The 18,087-nt window shown below is 36.5% G+C and overlaps 2 protein-coding genes across 2 annotated transcripts; both read right to left on the bottom strand.

The window, feature by feature from the left end:
* Window positions 1–806: 806 nt before the first annotated feature.
* LOC134680246 (uncharacterized) lies at window positions 807–11,741 on the bottom strand. Its single transcript, XM_063539339.1, has 5 exons — window positions 11,624–11,741; window positions 7,468–7,631; window positions 6,091–6,510; window positions 3,024–3,233; window positions 807–2,937 (listed from the first exon to the last, which is right to left on the bottom strand). The coding sequence occupies exons 1-5, from the start codon at window positions 11,739–11,741 to the stop codon at window positions 850–852; spliced, it is 3,000 nt and encodes a 999-aa protein (XP_063395409.1). The 3' UTR covers window positions 807–849.
* LOC134679944 (leucine-rich repeats and immunoglobulin-like domains protein sma-10) lies at window positions 5,770–9,312 on the bottom strand. The gene is made up of 3 exons (XM_063538895.1): window positions 9,156–9,312; window positions 7,468–7,631; window positions 5,770–7,374 (listed from the first exon to the last, which is right to left on the bottom strand). The coding sequence occupies exons 1-3, from the start codon at window positions 9,163–9,165 to the stop codon at window positions 6,058–6,060; spliced, it is 1,491 nt and encodes a 496-aa protein (XP_063394965.1). The 5' UTR covers window positions 9,166–9,312; the 3' UTR covers window positions 5,770–6,057.
* Window positions 11,742–18,087: the final 6,346 nt, after the last annotated feature.

Genomic DNA, 18,087 nt, shown 5'->3' with positions numbered 1-18,087 from the left:
TTTTACACAATTTATTGTATATTAACCATAGCTATGCCCTTTCGTTTGACTTGTATCAGTTTTTTGACTACGGGATTATAACTATGTATTAAGTGTTTGGAGCGATAAATAAAGTCCATAGTAATTTTTTAAAGCTCCTAACTCTTAAAAAAATCTAACGTAAGGGCACACTTCTGGATTATAATTATGTACTTACCTACCAAGTTGCGTCAAAATAATTTCTTAAACCCAGAAAGGAAAACGGGGAAGATTAAATTTGTATGGAGAAGCGATCACTTCGTCCCTTGTGTATTCAATAACACTGGTTTACAACTAAGGCAAGAGTACCCTTCATATTACAGGTGGATACTATGGATAGAGGTTAGGTATTGATGGAGGACTAGATATTTTTTATGTAAGTACTGTAACTAGGATGTGGTTGTACTTAATAAATAAAATAAAATAAAAATAAAACTACTAAAATAAATAGGGTGCTAACTTAGCCATACCTACTCTGCGACATGAATGTGTAGGTATGTGACCAAATTTAATTTGTACCGATCATTCAAACAACCGTAAGTCATGGCGACAAAAATCGGTGGTGTCATAAATTTCAAATTATATTAAAATGTGAATATTTTCTACGGAACAACCAGGTTTTTTGCGTTTTTAGGGTTGCTGGTTTCGCAATGTAAAGTTTTTCAGTACGAGCTAAGTACATATTATTTATCGTGCTACCCATGGTTAAAAACATCCTATGTCTCTGTAGAAAAATGACAAAAGTATTTCTGGTGCTCTTGCCTTAAGTGTTATTTATAACTTAATATATTATGTATATAATTTAAATAATACTTATACTACTAGGATATTTTAAAAATTACTCTCTCTTGGTTCGTCGTCGTCAATAGAATGACTTCGGTTTCTAGGTCGCAGTGGCCTCTCCACTTCTGCCTCCACTTCTACAGTGATACTGTCTTCTGTGTCACCGTCGGCACCGTCACCGCCGAACGAGGACATACGACGGCGCCGAGCCCCGGGCGAATGTTCCAGTTCAGTTATTTCATGGCTACCGTACCTAGCTGGTCGCCTACGTCGACTTCGCCTGCGACTGTTGTCGGGTGTCTGACTACGACCTAAATCATTCAGAATTGTCACATCTCCGTTTCGTTCAGTCTCTTCGAGCAAGTCTCCGCTAGATTTTGTTTTTCTGCGCCCTCTCTTCCTTTTAGTTTTCTCCGTTCCAACTTCGCAAAGAGAACGACAAGACGCGTTTAATTTTGGCATTGAGAGGGCTTCGTCATATGATGGTGGGGCGACCAAGTCCCGAGGGTCCGGAGCATTGCAAAGTGCCTCCTGTTCCGCTCTCATCCGCAGCTGTCTCAGCCTCTCTCTTGCTTCTTCCACTTGTCTTTCCCGCTCAGCCTGTATGGACGCCATACGACGTTTCATAGATCGTTTGATAGCATTAACTAAGATAAGACACAAAGCTAAACCTATAATCATAACAATAATAAACCAGATGACGTTATCCGGACTAGACCCTTTTTCGGTGGGATTCCATGTATAGTAGCATGCTTCCAACCAAGTCCGTCCAATAACGCTGGCCGGACTATTACAAATTAAATTATAAGATTCCTCTTTTTTATTAGGCTCCAAGGTTACAAACTCGAAAAAATCATACATGTTATCATCACTGCAATCACAGCGCCACATATTGTCACTAAGATCCAACCGCTCTAAATAAGGATTTGACTGGAAATAATCCTTCTTCCAAATAACAGTGAATCTATTTCCAATAACACCTAATCCCGTTAACCTTGGTAACATAAAAAATGTGTAGTTGCTTATGGTACTTATTCGATTGTAGTTCAAATTTAAATATTGGAGTGTATTTGATGAAATACTATCAGGAATATGTGACAATAAGTTGCGTGAGAGATTAATATCGACTAGTGATTGTAAGCCTTCAAAGGAATCCTTTCCTATGGTAGTAATTTCGCATTGACTCATGTCCACCGTGTTCAAGGATAGAGATCTCAAATGTCCAACTCTTGTCAGATAATTTCTCGAAAGATTTATGTACGTCAGTGCTGGCATATCTAATAAACTATCTTCAGGTACATTCGCAATTTCATTCCACGATAAGTCTAAATATTTTAATAGGCTGAGTCCTTTGAAGGTGTCAGAACTTAGAGACCCGATATTATTATACGACAAGTCCAGATGTTCAAGCTTACTATTATTTATGAATTCATTACTTCGCAAGTACCTAATCATATTGTGATTGATTAACACTTTTCTTAAATTAGGGAATCCTTGTAGGCTGGGCTGCAGAATGTTACAATATGAAATATCTAGGTATCTAATGGAATCTGAAAACAAATTTGTGCTAGCTGTTGATAGATCTAATCTAAAGTTTCGTGATAATCTCAAATATATTAAAGATGGTAAGTATAATAGATCGTTATGACCAATCGTAGTGAGTAGGCAATTGCTCAGGTAAAGACTTTTCAAAGTAGTTGATACCATGCCTTGAATTCTTAACAAAGGGTTGTTGTTTAATTTTAGCACTCTTAGGTTGTCAAGTCCACTCAATGGCGATCTGCCGTGTATAGATTCTATTTCACAATCGTTCAGGACTAATGTTTCCAATGAAGAACTTATCAATAATTCTTGATTGGCCAAATTTCCGAGTGTCCTAAATTTGTTATGCGATAAATCCAATATTTTCAAGTTCACGGCCTGTTTGATGAAGTCATTTGGGTTCAAGTTAAACCATTCTTCGAATTCATTGCTGGATAAATTTAGCGATTCTAATTTTGTTAGATTATGAAACGCATTTTCTGGCAAATCTCTCAGCTGATTCGAACTGATATCAAGGGTGACCAAATTATAAAATCTGCTTAGACTTGTAGGAAAAACCGATATTTCATTCTTTGAAATATTCAGTTTCTGTACCTGAAAATATTAAAGAAACGATTAATTAGAAAATACAAATAAAATTGTTCACATTTGTCTGTTTAATAATCAAAATATTTGCATACCATGTCACCAGATCCGTCTGGTATTTCAGTGAGTCCTCTTCTAGAACAGTCGATAGTAGTTCTATCATCATTGCAAGTGCAGATAAAACACAAATCATTCGAATTTCTGCCATCAAAATCCAGGAAAGTAGTTGAACTTCGTGTCAGTAAAGGCAGCAGAACACATACTGTCACAAGTACGAGATGATGATTCATCGTGTTATGACATTCCTATCTGAAATGATTCAGAAATAATCTTAATTTATTAAGTAATTAAAGAACGTTAGTAGGCTCCAAGAATAAAGTCGATCTATGAACACCTGCGTGGTATATTTTTTTAATCAAATTTCTTGTCACGTACAGTTGGCCAAAACTGCTCACTCTAATTTGTGATCGGACTCAAGTACCAATCATAATCAATATATCTGCAGCCGCAAAAAAAGAAAACAAATAGCAAGAATATATACAACAATATTATCTTTGTTATCAGCTAGCCAGCTAGCTAGGGTTTGTTTGTGATTAGCTTTGTTTAGTTTGTTATGTTTGTTATATAAGCTAGTTTGTAGGATAAGTTGGTAAATTTGGGTCGTGTTACATACCGTTATCAGAACCGTGAACCAACTCTTGAGCATATGATTGCATAGTTAACAACGACCCATGTACTTGCGCTCATCACAAGTCGAAGGCTTTACACCGTTTCCTGTAAATCACAAATTTTTGGTTACATGAATGTATTAAAGTTCAATTTTGCAGTTCCGGCTAGGATACCTATGTAATTATTTCGAAAATTATCAAACTAAACCAGATATTTTGGATCAAAGTTTATTCAACAATTACCTATGTATAGTAACAGCACCAGTCATGGGACATTTAAGAGGGAATTTGGAGTATTTGTGATATTTCCCTAATACATGTGAATGGTCTACCGCTTAGCGTATTGAAAGATGAAAGTCCTACCCGTCTTTCATGTTTCAGGCGTGTTGTATCAAAGATACTGCAATGAGTTTCCACATACTTAACAAATTAAAACTATGCTATTTTTCTCCAGTCATGGACACCAAAGCTCCAGTAATGGGCCCCCCAGTAATGGACACTGCTCTATCAGTATAAAATATTGAAATAGGTCATCAGATCTGGTCCATGTTATCATAATATTGCATTATCATCCGATTTGCATATTTAATTACGAATACAAAATTTCAACTCAATCGGAAAACGGGAAAGTGGCTCAAACTCGGCTACCAAGATTTGACCCACACTAAAAAACGATATTAATTTATCAGAAGTCCGAGCATACCTCCTGGTTGACATATTTCGTAACTACATTTTACTTCTGTATTGTTTAAACATGAAATGATGGCATGGCAAGCATCATTATGTAAATTATCCCATTATAGGAGGTATGCAGTTTTACAGCTCCTATAATGGGATTGGGCCAAATACCACTATTTTTTTACATCTGTGGAGTCACAACATAGTATGTTGTATACCTTATCTCATGGTAAATGCAATTAACAAAACACATTCTAGTTTTCATCAAGTATTAATTAATTAAAATTTAATAAATTAACTCACCTCTCTTAGCGAAGTTGTTAAGAATTCGTAGTGGTATTTTTTTTCAGTGACACGACAACTTTTGGGTTGACGCCAATTTCTTAAAAAACAACCAAATTTAATAAAAATTCAAACTGAAACAGCTCTAGGACTCTTATTTATGATAATATACAGGCAGTGTTTATAAGCTACTTTTAGACACTTATTTTACAGGATTTGTGGTTTTTTGTCCCATTACTGGTTCCACGCCCATCATAGGGTACACTACTATATATGTATAAAAAAAATATTTTAACACACCTGCCAGACTAATTATAAGAGGTGTCGTGGCTGCAGGTTTCCTTTATAAGGAGCATTCCACGAAATTGTCTACCGTTGTCCCGTACAAACGCGAAGTTTCTGAAGATTGAAAGGTATAAGAGTTTCCTTTTCTATGACAAATGGTCAAAAATATGCACAGAAAAATAATCGTCTGCTTTAAATGCCGAGAAAAAAGTCGCAACACAGGAAATAAAATGCGTTTGTACGGGACAGCCCGTGGAATGCTTCATAAATAGGTAAGTAAAATAATAACTTACCAAAATGTTATATCGAAAACGCCGGTTATTTTCTATTATTTCGCCTTTCCAATAAATAAAACATTTTAAATATGTTTATTTTCCAACTTATTTTATCTGTGCACTGTTCCACACCCTTTTAGGAAGGATTAGTCATATAACACTTCAGTGAAAATTTTCACAGGGGTTATTTATCACAAACACATGGAAATAAGGCAGATGATGGTCACTAATTGATTAATTATATTCTTTAAAATACTCTTGTCTTCCCTTCCGTTTAATTATTTTAATATTTCGTACATAACACGTGTGTTGCTGAGCAGGTGATTTCATAGTATGAGCTAGATCCATGATGTGTTATCATTGATAAAGAGATAAGGAATCGCAAGTAAGTCTAATCTGGCCATAATTGGAAGAATGGCCAGTTTCTGGGTAAATATTGAATGCAAGTAAATCGTTTAGGTAAGTAAATCATTAAGATTTATTCATGTTTTATAAATTAACTTTTAATAATAAATTACTTTACATAAACTTATAAACAATTTCACCGCATTACAATTGAAATCGATAACGAAACTTATCGAAATTAAATCACTAGGTATTGATTGTTTTCTACAATATAATATCCATTGCACTACATTTTAAGTTTAATATTAAACAGCGCCATCTAGTAGTATGGGTAAGAATCAGAATGTATCCTATTTTGTAGTAGCGTCTAACTCACGATACCTTCATTCTCGGCTCAATTATTGATTAAATCATATCCGCAATGTCTGAACAGATGTCGCCACTAGTACAAGAATTAAAAGTATAATTTTATGCTACATTGTTATGAACATTATTATAATTCAATGTACAATAAAATTATAGGTACATTATTAAAGAAAACATGTTTATAATTTAACTTAACTTATGAAATATGTATATATATACCTAGTCAGTTATTAGTTAATACGAATTTGAACTGTGTGTCTTACTGAGCGTCTGTCACTCATTCTAGGTCTAGATTCCGTAAGATCTCCAATAGACATAGACCTGCGGTGTCTACGCTCTATTGGATCTTCGACTTCGTCCACAAAGTCAGGTAGAGAATGAAAGGATGAGTTCAATCGCGGCATCAAAAGAGCTTCATCGTAGGAAGGAGGGAGATCTTCGTCGTGAAGGGGAACTCTCATTACTAAGGCCTCGACACGCGGCTGGGGTGTCACGCTGATGCCATTTAGAGCCGCAGTTTCAGTGGGCGGTGGTCTTGGCGGCTCAGGTTTGTTCAGAGACATCAGTCCTCGGCATATGAATGACGTAATTAATACACCAATGATCACTCCAACCATCACGGCCATGAACATATACGATTCATCCGATGCCACATCTCGGTGCCACGTGTCAATGTAAGCCCTCTGCCATGTTAATTGTGTCACATTAGATGGCGAGTAACATATCAGCGAAGAAGCTGGGTCTACAACCTTTGCCGGCTCCCTTGTCAAGTACTCATATGTAAGAAGCAAGTTTACGCCAAATCCTTCACAGCTCCAACGGTTTCCTTTTACATATATTTCCCTCAAATACGGGTTTGAGGAGAAGTATGCGGACGACCAAACCTTTTTAAACTCGTTGCCTCTCAAGTCCAATACCGCGAGGTTCGGTAATGCCGAGAAGGTGCGGTCAGTAAGCGACGAAATCTCGTTATAGCTTAAATCTAATTTCTGTAAAGTGTGAGACTGGAAATTGTCCGGCACGCTCTCAATTTGGTTCAAGGACAGGTCAATTTCTAGTAAAGTAGTCATTTCGGTAAGGGAATCGACGTTAACATTACCTATTAGACAGTTACTTAGATGAAGGCTTCTCAATGAAGGCGATTGGAATGCGGGGACATTTGTAAAGGAATTTCTGGATAAACTGAGAGTGAGCAAATTGGTTGCTCCAGAAAATAATGTTGGTTGTAGGTCAGCAATTCTGTTTTCTGATAAATCAAGATGATGCAGACCAGTCATTTCTTTAAACGAATCGTCATGAATTTGGGTAATCTTATTCTTGGATAGGTCCAAATATTTTATATTGCTGTTCGGCATTTCACTTATCCAGATTTCATAGTTGTTGTCAGAAAGGTTGAGGGTCTGCAAGTTTGGCATATTCAATAAAAAAGTTGGCAGAGGGCGACTCAGTCGATTTCCTGACAAGTCTATTTTTTCTGCATGAGAAAACATTTCAAGTTGGCTGGGAAAACTTTCGAAATTATTATTCGAGAGAAGTAAAACCTGGGCCTGTAACAAAAAAGTGAAATTAATATATTTTCAATTAGTACACATTACACATAACATGTAAATGTGTATTTGTGGTTAGATAAAGGTACGTACATCGTAGTTTAAATTTTCTGACAATTCTGTGAGTTCTCTGTCAGAGCAGTCGAGGTGAATCAAGTTGTTAAGAGAGTAGCTCCGGCACGGCTCGTCCTCGGTATCTCTTAAGACGCCGGCCCATACAGTCGGTAGCAGCAACCACAAGGCCACTGCTAATACATCTGCAATTATAAAAACATTATTAGTTACTAGATTCTGAGTGCTAAAACTAAAGCTAAAGCTACACTGTTGTTCCCCGGGCCTGAAACTATCTACATACTAAATTTCATCTAAATCGGTTCGGTGGTTTAAACGTGAAGATGTAACAGACTGACAGTCAGAGTTACTTTCCCATACAAATGAGAGTATAAACTCGTAATATTAGTCCTCAAGAACTGATAAGGCTGTTAAAATATTGGTACAATAATCAGTATAACTTTGTGAGGTGGGGGATGTCGGTCTCGGAAGGTTATAGAGCTCAGTGCGGAGTAAGGCAAGGGGGACTTACATCTCCACTACTGTTCAACATTTATGTTAATCAGCTGATTGTCGAGCTCAGCAGCACTATGGTTGGCTGTTCGATCGGTGGCAAAATGGTAAACAACATAAGTTACGCCGTCGACATGGTGCTGTTGAGCCCGTCGATCAGTGCTATGAATAAATTGTTAAAGGTGTGTGACACGTATGTGGAGTCTCACGGGCTCATCTATAATATTAAAAAAAGCGAGATACTCATCTTTCGAGCTGGTAATAAGACCCTACCTATAGTTGAGCCGGTGACACTCGGAGGTGTTGAACAGAGTGTCCAGTTTTAAATACCTGGGACATGTAATTACCGAGACTCTAAAAGACGACGCGGATGTTGAAAGGGAACGCAGGGCACTGGCAGTAAGAGCTAATATGTTGATTCGCAGGTTTGCACGTTGTACAGTGGAGGTCAAGAAAACATTGTTCATGTCGTATTGCCAATCACACGTGCAGCCTGTGGATCAATTATACGAAGCGCGCTTACAGTGCTCTGCGTGTCCAGTTCAATAACGGCTTCAGGATGCTGTTGGGGCTACCACGCTTTTGCAGTGCGTCAAGCATGTTTGCGCAAGCACGAATGGACGATTTTCATGCCATAATGAGGAAAGGGATCGCCTCTCAAATGTATCGCCTGCGGGGTAGCACCAACAGCTTGCTGGTAGATATAGCGGAGAGATGGGACTGTCCGTTCCTTAGTCACTGGGCGTCTGCTCATCGTCCGGTGTACCAGGACCCCAAATGAGTCTATTTTAATATATGTGAGACCTAGGTTAAGATGATGATGATGCATTTTACTGGGTCGGTCATTTAAATTCTGCTTTTTTGACCTTGGTAACAAATACATTGAAACTTAAAATGAATGAGAACTTGTGAAATAATAATAACAAATTGATATTTTATGTAAATTATAGACATGGTCGCGAAACCAGCTTACCAATGCTGAAATTTAATGTCCATACTCTTTTAAACATACAGTCAAAATATAGCCTTAAAAAGTAGATGCCTATAGCAGGTAAGAGTGACATTCCATTTCCAACTGCAGCTGCAATACTGTTCATTTTACTACGGAAATTGACAATGACAGCGACGCGTTTCTATAGTAAAATGAACAGTATTGCAGCTGCAGTTGGAAATGGAATGTCACTTTTATGGTCAAAAATTATCAAAAAATTTCTTACCTGATTTCATCAGGGTTGTTTTTTAATCCACATTGTCAAAATATTTCACTCCATTCACTTCACTCAAGGCATTATCTATGTTATCTATGGTTTATATCTATCATGCACCGATATTATTTATGAATAGATGTAGAATTAGTCATTAAATCGGTAAATAACAGTTTTATTAGTTTTAGTTTTAACAGTTTATGAACATAAACAGTGGTGCAATTGTTTAATGTCAAAACTACAATTTGACTAAGCATGTAACGGTGACCATTCTAGTTTGTAGGTGCGTCTTAACTAATCTATGTATAGGATAACAACATACAGGGGGTATATATATTAGCAATTTTCTTGCTCTCAAGCGTTCAAGGTTATAAACGAAAATAGTAGTGTGTCTTGTAAAAAACACAAATTAAAATATTTTCATAGAATGTAATTTAATTTGTTCTTAGTGCGTTCGTATGTTAGTAAGTGGTTGGAAGGTTTAAGCGTGGCACGAGTGGACTAGCGGTAAGGGCGACGGCCGCTTTCTATCACGGCACCGCTCGCCGTCGGCAGGGTGTTCATCCTCACACCCTAGAACCTAAATGGTCGTGTACTGTGCGATTTAAGAGGAATTTCCTCCCGCGGACGCTCCGGCTGTGGAATGAGCTCCCTTTCGAGGTTTTACCGTCTACAGTATGGTGTTCTTCAAAAAAGGAGTGTACAGTTTTTAAAAGGTCGGCAACGCGCATGAAACACCTCTGGATAGTTCATAGGCTACGGTGACTACTTACCATCAGGCAGGCCGTAAGCTTGTTTGCCACCGATATGGTATAAAAAAAAAGAATTTCAGCAAACATCATTTTAAAAACAGCCTTTACATGGGCATCGTATCGTTATCGACACTTCTTATCACTGATTAGGTATCAGGTTGTCGCCCATTCTGAAGAAATGTTCGGTGCCAGTTTTACCCATTTTAATCTCAAAACGTTGACTAATCCAATGTCGCCAAGTAAGATCCAGATGGAGATAATATTCTAATTTTGTATATCAAATTTTTACAACGATAATAAACTTTGCGTCCGGGTTCTTACTCGATACACGCTGACCCTAGGCTGAACCTAGAGATAAATTTAGGAACTAACTAAATATGATAAAACTGTACCGACATCTTGCGCCGCATAATGTCGCGTCATTTCTTACATTTGTCTTCAAGGTAGATTAAAAGGGAGTGAGATTCCCGAGTAAAATACATCAATACATTGCAGAGAAAGGCAGTGTCGACTTATATGTAAGATTTTCATGACATACGTCTTTTAAAACAGCTAGGCAGCCGTCACGCTTCCCAAAATCCTAAGTGCCTCAGATTAAGCCCGCCAGGTGTCGCTAGCGCAAAAACGTCTCGTTCGGCGTTCACGGCTGTCTGAACTCATTTGCGGTAGATTTGCACCCCTTGAAATCAAAGTTGTAAGGAGGATTCTGCTTGATAAGCTATTACGATTACGATATTGGAAGGGTTAAGTAAATTTGTCGAACTTTTGAATAGCACTTATCGTGCTTGGGTACTTGGGTACTTGGAAAAGTAGTTTAAGTGTGAGCAGAAATTTAGTTCGTCTTTTTCTTGGTAAGTTGATTCATAAAAATATCTTTAATAGGTTTTTATGTAAAAGTTATTAGTACCTACGTTTGGTTATACTAAACTAAATTACATACAAAGGGATAATTTCGATAAGTCTATTATAGGTGTCTGATAAATTAGAAATAAAGAAGCTTAACATTGTTTAGACCAAAGATTTTAGAGTATCTTTCTACATTTACACCGCTAACTTAATTACTTCTAGAGAAAACTAAGACCATTCAAGTACACCAGGACAACCAAAAATGTCTTTAAATCGCAAGTTTAAAATGTGTATTGCACCTATATCGTGCTCTATAAATAAGGATAAGGCCCATTAGAGGCGGTCCGGCAAATCTTCGCCCGCCGAACGCCACTTACTTAGACTTAGAGAGCCCCGACTACTTTGTTAAAGATTTGGGATTCTAACGTCCATTTTGATATATATTTGGCAACTGAATCTGGTAATTTGCTGCTAGTTTTGGGATACAGCGACGAACCATGCAGGATAGGTAATGGCTATTATGTATTGCGAGTCCAAATAGATACTCCACATTTTCTTTCAGTTAAAATTTTTCACCAGCTAGAGACTAACGGAATAATTACCTACACATTGTAAAGGTTGAATAAGGAAAACCAAACTTTATATTCAAATACATATCTGTCTGCACTAATACCGAGAAAAAAAACCCACAAAAATGCTACTACATAATTCATTAAATATTTTCGTTTAAAAACAAAACGTAATAATTATAAAATATAGCTGGTCAAGCAAATCTTGTCAGTAAAAAAAGGCGCGAAATTCAAATTTTCTATGGGACGATATCCCTTCGCATCTACATTTTTCAAATTTGCCGCCATTTTCTACTGACAAGAACTTCTTGACCAGCTATACCTATTAAGCGATAAGATAGATAACACATCAATAAAACTAAAACAGAACTAGTTTTCTGGGTTACCGGGATCTTCATCAAAAATGCTAGCAAATAAAACCTCTTACTCATATCAATACGTCACGGAAACATAAGAATTACGACTCTGCTGACCCTTCCGGAGTCTAATACCCCCGGATCAAGGAAATATGATACGTAAGGAGAACCGTATTATTTGTGCTCACTTTGGGATTTGCCCTCGGCCGTAATTGTTGATAAGTTAAGCTGTTTGACCCTTAGGAAATGCCAATTTGTTGTGACTTTTCGTTTGCTCAGAACTGCTATCAATTGACCGATGGATTATTTTTTCCGATGTTTTGATGTCATCTCTTGTTTTTTTGCGGATCGGTACCAAACTAAGCACTTTTCATTTTAAATGCTGTTGGGTATTATTGTAAAGCATTTTACGAAAATTTGTAATATCTGCATCCAACAGAGGTTAGGGTTTAGGTGTTAGGTTAGCTTAGCTGTTAAGTATGAGAAACAGAAGTAAAAAATTTAAAAAAAAAGTTATCTTGTATTAAATCTTATACTCATTAGCCAATTAACATATATAAATAAATAAATAAATAAATAAATATTATAGGACATTTTTTACACAAAAACATATGCGTCTTATCATCTGTAGTTTAACCGCGCACAATCTAAAATAAACAAATAAATAAATTAAAGAAAATATTATTTATCATTTCGAAATAGTTTTTTTAACTCTACGAGTACCTATACTAATTAGTATAGTTTCAGGCCTTTTTTTAATATCTACATATGTAAAATATAAAGATCCTAGAGATAGTTATAACTATGTATTAAGAGTATAAGTGTTTTGGCATATCTAGAGCTGTAAACTTATACTTGTATTTATTTAAAGAATAAAGAATAAAGTCTGTAGAGATAGCTTGGTTCGACTTATACCTATGGATTATGTTATTTAAGTATAAAAAAATACAGTAACATTCAGTGATTTTGGCGGGCCCGCATTAAATGAAGGCATTCTTAATTCATTCAAATCGCAAGCAAATCACTAACGTCGATACTCAACCAAATAGTCTCTTTATATTTGAATATCAGTTCAATATTTGCCATTATCAAAGAAGTATTTGGTAGCGACTTTGTCTCCGTCTGAATCCGCTACTTCGCCCTCCCGGCCTCCAATGTCAAATCCTTTTATATAAGGCATGGGGTCGTGTCGATAGATTTTGATCAATAAGTGTGAGAACGAATTTAAATATTTCAATAAATATGTTTGTTTTTTGTAATCTGTCTTCAAGATTACCGCAGCTTGATTTTATACTAGGTCGGTAGCAAACAAACATACGGTTCGCCTGATAGTAAGCGGTCACCGTAGCCTACGGGTGCCTGCAACTCCAGGGGTGTAAAATGCGCGTTGACAACCCTTTAAAAACCTGCACACTCCTTTTTTTGGAGAACCCCATACTGTTAGTCTGTAGAAAAAAACCTCGTCATGAGCTCATTTCACATCCAAAGCCGAGCGTCCGCGGGAGGAAATTGCTCTTTTACGGCTCGGCCACGACATTGAGCGACTTGCGACGGTGGCAGTGATAACCATAGGTTGGAGCGAGACACAGTGATCGGACCTTTCGTTCCCACCTATGGCTGTCGCTGCCGCCGCCGCAAGTCACTCAATGTCGTGGCCAAGCCGTCACATTCAGTGCCAGGGCGAGCTACGAGCGTAGCCGATAACACGGAAAAAAGTATGTAGCGAAAAGCGCCTACGAACAGAAAACCCGCCGAGCGGGTCGCTGGCAGTGAATGTGTTAAATCGCACAGCACGCATATGCTTCTATCAACTATGATATCCCTATCTATATCGAGTTTTCAATACCTTATGTCTGTATCCGGGGCTATAATATAGGGCATAATTTAAATAGCGTCGTATATTATGCTTGATCAAAGCTAGAAAAAAATGTATGACTACAGAACATTATTATTTTGAGAAAATATGAAGTGTCAAGGTCAATTTGTTAAATAAGGTCCACCCTGCCATTACGACCGTTGGATGAATTATTTTACTGGTTCTTAAAGAAAAAGAGAGCCAAGAGAAGGCGGTTATTATAAATAATAATTTAAATTCGTAATATGGTGCTAAAGCACAAAGCTAAAATAATAACAAAAAACCAAATATACCTAATTATTTTCTCTTAAAACGAAGCTTTTGGTTGTTGCAATTATTAAAGTAATTCGAGTGTTAAAGAAGGAAGTGTATTAATCACGAATGTTATCAATACTTTTTATCGATACCACCTACGTCACTAAACCGTTCACAAGCATTTTAAGTATTGATGGTAGCAGAATAAAACAGCATTGAGTCGCGCATCTAAACCCCGTCGTCGGGAAACAGGCTTATTCCTCCAATGAGTGCTATTGGAGCGGCCTTTCCTCTCCGGGGGCTCAGCCTTTTACAACGTATAGCCTTACGATCGTTCGCGATGGGCTATAAGGCTAGACTTTGCAATGTATTCGGAAAATCATCCGATTTACTGTATAAAATGAAAAGTGTTTTAATTTTTCATTATGTTTGTGACCCATTTGAATAACAAAATAAAAATTGACTTCAACTCACTGTATAATTAATTACATATGAAATACTAAATTTACTATTTATTATTATATATTGTTATAAAATGTCCTACTTATAATATTTACTAGCTGTTGCCCGCGACTTCGTCCGCGTGAAATCTTATCTTCAACATTTTACATCTTTAGTAGGTACCTATAATTATCATATCCAAGCAATGTTGAAATTACTTTTCTTTTTTAGCAAGTTGTATGAAGTTTTAAGTCAAGTGGATTTTGATGTTGGTTGCTGAAATTACTTTTCTTGTCTTCTAATAATAGGTACCTATGTATCTATCTTATAGAAAGATTCAAGTTCCGCACTCACAAAATATCTGATCTCCATACAAACTTTCAACCCCATTCTCACCACCTTGGGGGATGAATTTTTAAAAATGCTTAATTTCGTTATCATGTTTTTTTTTTAATTTAATACCTTTGCAAAAAGTTCAAGTTCCTAGGTGAAAATTAAATTTACACCGCAAGACGAACTTTCATCCCCTTTTTAACCCCCTTAAGGCTTGTATTTCCAAAAACGTTGCAATTACTTTTTTTTGTAATCGGCTAATATGTCTTTCTAAGAAGTTTCAAAGCATTTGTAATGGATTCAAACTTTGAACCCCATTTTAACCCCGTTAGGAGATGAATTTTACAAAACGCTGAAATTACTTTTATTGTCTTCTAATAATATCTCCATATACAAAGATTCAAGTCCCGCGCTAGAAAATATGTTTGATATCCATACAAACTTTCAAGTCCGTTTTCACCATTTTAGGGGATGAATTTTCAAAAACGCTGAAATTAGTTTTCTTGTATTCTAATTTAATACTTTTTTACAAAGTTTCAAGTTCCTAGCTTAAAATAAAATTTGCACCCGAAGACGAACTTTCATCCCCTTTTTAACCCCCTTAGGGCTTGTATTTCCAAAAACGTTGCAATTACTTTTTTTTGTATTCGGCTAATATGTATTTCTAAGAAGTTTCAAAGTATTTGTAATGGATTCAAACTTTGAACCCCATTTTAACCCTGTTAGGGGATGAATTATACAAAACGCTGAAATGACTTTTATTATATTCTAATAATATCCCGAAATACAAAGATTCAAGTCCCACACTCGATAAAATGTTTGATGTCCATACAAACTTTCAACCCCTTTTTCACACCCTTAGGGGATGAATTTTCAAAAACACTGATATGAGTTTTCTTGTATTTTAATAATATATCTTTTTACGAAGTTTCAAATTCCCAGCTTAAAAGAAAACTTTAACCCCATACAAACTTTCATCCCCTTTTTAACCCAGTTAGGGGATGAATTTTACAAAAAGCTTAAATTACTTTTATTGTCTTCTAATAATATCCCCAAATACAAAGATTCAAGTCCCGCGCTCGAAAAAATGTTTGATATCCATACAAATTTTCAACCCCTTTTTCACCACCTCGGGGGCTGATTTTCTAAAACGCTGATATCAGTTTTCAGTTTTCTTGTATTTCAATTTATTACGTTTTTACAAAGTTTCAAGTTCCTAGCTTAAAATAAAATTTGCACCCGAAGACGAACTTTCATCCCCTTTTTAACCCCCTTAGGGCTTGTATTTCCAAAAACGTTGCAATTACTTTTTTTTGTATTCGGCTAATATGTATTTCTAAGAAGTTTCAAAGTATTTGTAATGGATTCAAACTTTGAACCCCATTTTAACCCTGTTAGGGGATGAATTATACAAAACGCTGAAATGACTTTTATTATATTCTAATAATATCCCGAAATACAAAGATTCAAGTCCCACACTCGATAAAATGTTTGATGTCCATACAAACTTTCAACCCCTTTTTCACCCCCTTAGGGGATGAATTTTCAAAAACGCTGAAATTAGTTTTCTTGTATTTAAATAATATATCTTTTTACGAAGTTTCAAATTCCTAGCTTAAAAGAAAACTTTAACCCCATATAAACTTTCATCCCCTTTTTAACCCCCTTAGGGGATGAATTTTGAAAAAACCTTTCTTAGTGGACCCCTAGACCTTATAAGGAATCTAGTTGCCAAATTTGGGCTTTCTAGTCCCAGCGGTTTAGGCTGTGCGTTGATTTAAGTCAGTCAGTCAGTCAGTCAGTCAGGTCTTTCACGTTTATATATTTAGATTACATAAAATACGCTTATTTCAATACACATTATCTATTCAGATTGATCTACTTTGACTAATTTGTTATTATTCTATGATTTCTCAAGGTATATATTTAATGCGATTCATTGTTTACGAATGAATGTAAGGCTTGTGATAAGCATTTTTTTAGACTATTATTAGTTAGCTGGAATATAAGTATAAGACCTCATTTTTGAGAAGTAAACGAAAAACACGAAACGCGTAGACGTCGCAAAACAACATGGGGGGAAGATAAATAAAACTGGGCAAGTATAATTATTCCTCCGACTCGACTCGTACGTCGCGAAGCTAAGAAAGAAGTCATAACTAAAATTAAATACACTTTGGTAAATTTTCGCTAGAAGCCACGTCTTACTTCGGAGCTTCGGTAAGTTTTCATAAAGTTATAGTTTCTCAAAAGCCCGTCTCAAAACTGTGGAACATTCCAGAAAATGAAGAAGCGAGGCATCCGAGTGAAACGAACACGGCTGAGGCGGAATAAAGTTGACATTTTTGCAAAGGTATGTTAGAATTTCAGTAAAATTAAATGTGACACTACACGAAATGAAAATAGTGTGAGCGGTGTCGCCGCCCGCGCTCGCCTTTGTGAATCTGAGTCTGAGATATGTCTCAGCTAGTTCTCTACCGGTACAATACCGCCCGATAATGTTGGACGAAAAATTTTGAACAAGGAAACCAAACAAATAGCATTATTAGTCCATAGGTACCTAGATTGAATTACTATAAAAAAGACAGAAAGAAATAGGTGTAATATATGATAAAAATAGTACAGTAGATTCAGATTTAGCTAGATTAAAATAACAAAAGTTTACAAACATTTTGATATTGAAGTACCTATTGTTTCATGAAACTATTCAAGAGAAGGATTGAAGACCCATGAAAATAAATGTTTCCTTAGCTCATAAAAAGTAGTATATTTACAGCCGTAAACGACAAATTGCTGTCTAATTCTATAGGTAACAGTCGGATTCTGAGAGCCTACCGCGAAAACCGGAATTCGCAAATTGAGGGGATCTTTCTCTTTTACTCCGATGAAGGCGTAATTAGAGTGATAGAGAAAGAGGTTTCTTTCTTAACAATATGTAGGTATACCTAGTTATTCTTGTAACTGCTCCCGACATGTAAAAGGTGCCTGCTTTAATGGTAACTTATTATACATAATTATTCAAATGTTTTAATTATCTCGTTCTACCGTAGCATCGCAAAACAGATTCGTTTCAAAAACTTTTCAAATGCATTATGAGCACTGAAATACGAAATAGTTACACACCGCATTATACATATATTGCAGCGCATTTATATTAAAACCTTATCTTCCTCAGCGTCAGAATGCAGAAGCCGTCTGTATTACAGAATGCAAACGAGATGCAGCTGTGGGTACATTAGCGAACGAATAACCTCTGTCGTGGTTACTATCGCGCGCGACATAAACTACCGCGCACATTACCAGTGCCACAACTCGACACACGGCCTGCTCCGATGACCAACGTTTTAAACTCTATCGTGGTGGCGTAATAAGCTATTGCCACGATACTTGTGTTTCAACTGGGTACCTAGCCTGCCCCTGGGCCCCTGAAGTGGACGAATAACCTCTGTCGTGGTTACTATCGTGCGCGACATAAACTACCGCGCACATTATCAGTACCACAACTGTACACACGGCCTGCCCGGATGTCCAATAATA

Source organism: Cydia fagiglandana, chromosome 3 (genome assembly GCF_963556715.1).
Source record: "Cydia fagiglandana chromosome 3, ilCydFagi1.1, whole genome shotgun sequence".
NCBI classification, from domain to species: domain Eukaryota; kingdom Metazoa; phylum Arthropoda; class Insecta; order Lepidoptera; family Tortricidae; genus Cydia; species Cydia fagiglandana.
The sequence above is the reverse complement of the archived record's forward strand: the minus strand, read 5'-3'. Positions and strand labels throughout refer to the sequence as shown.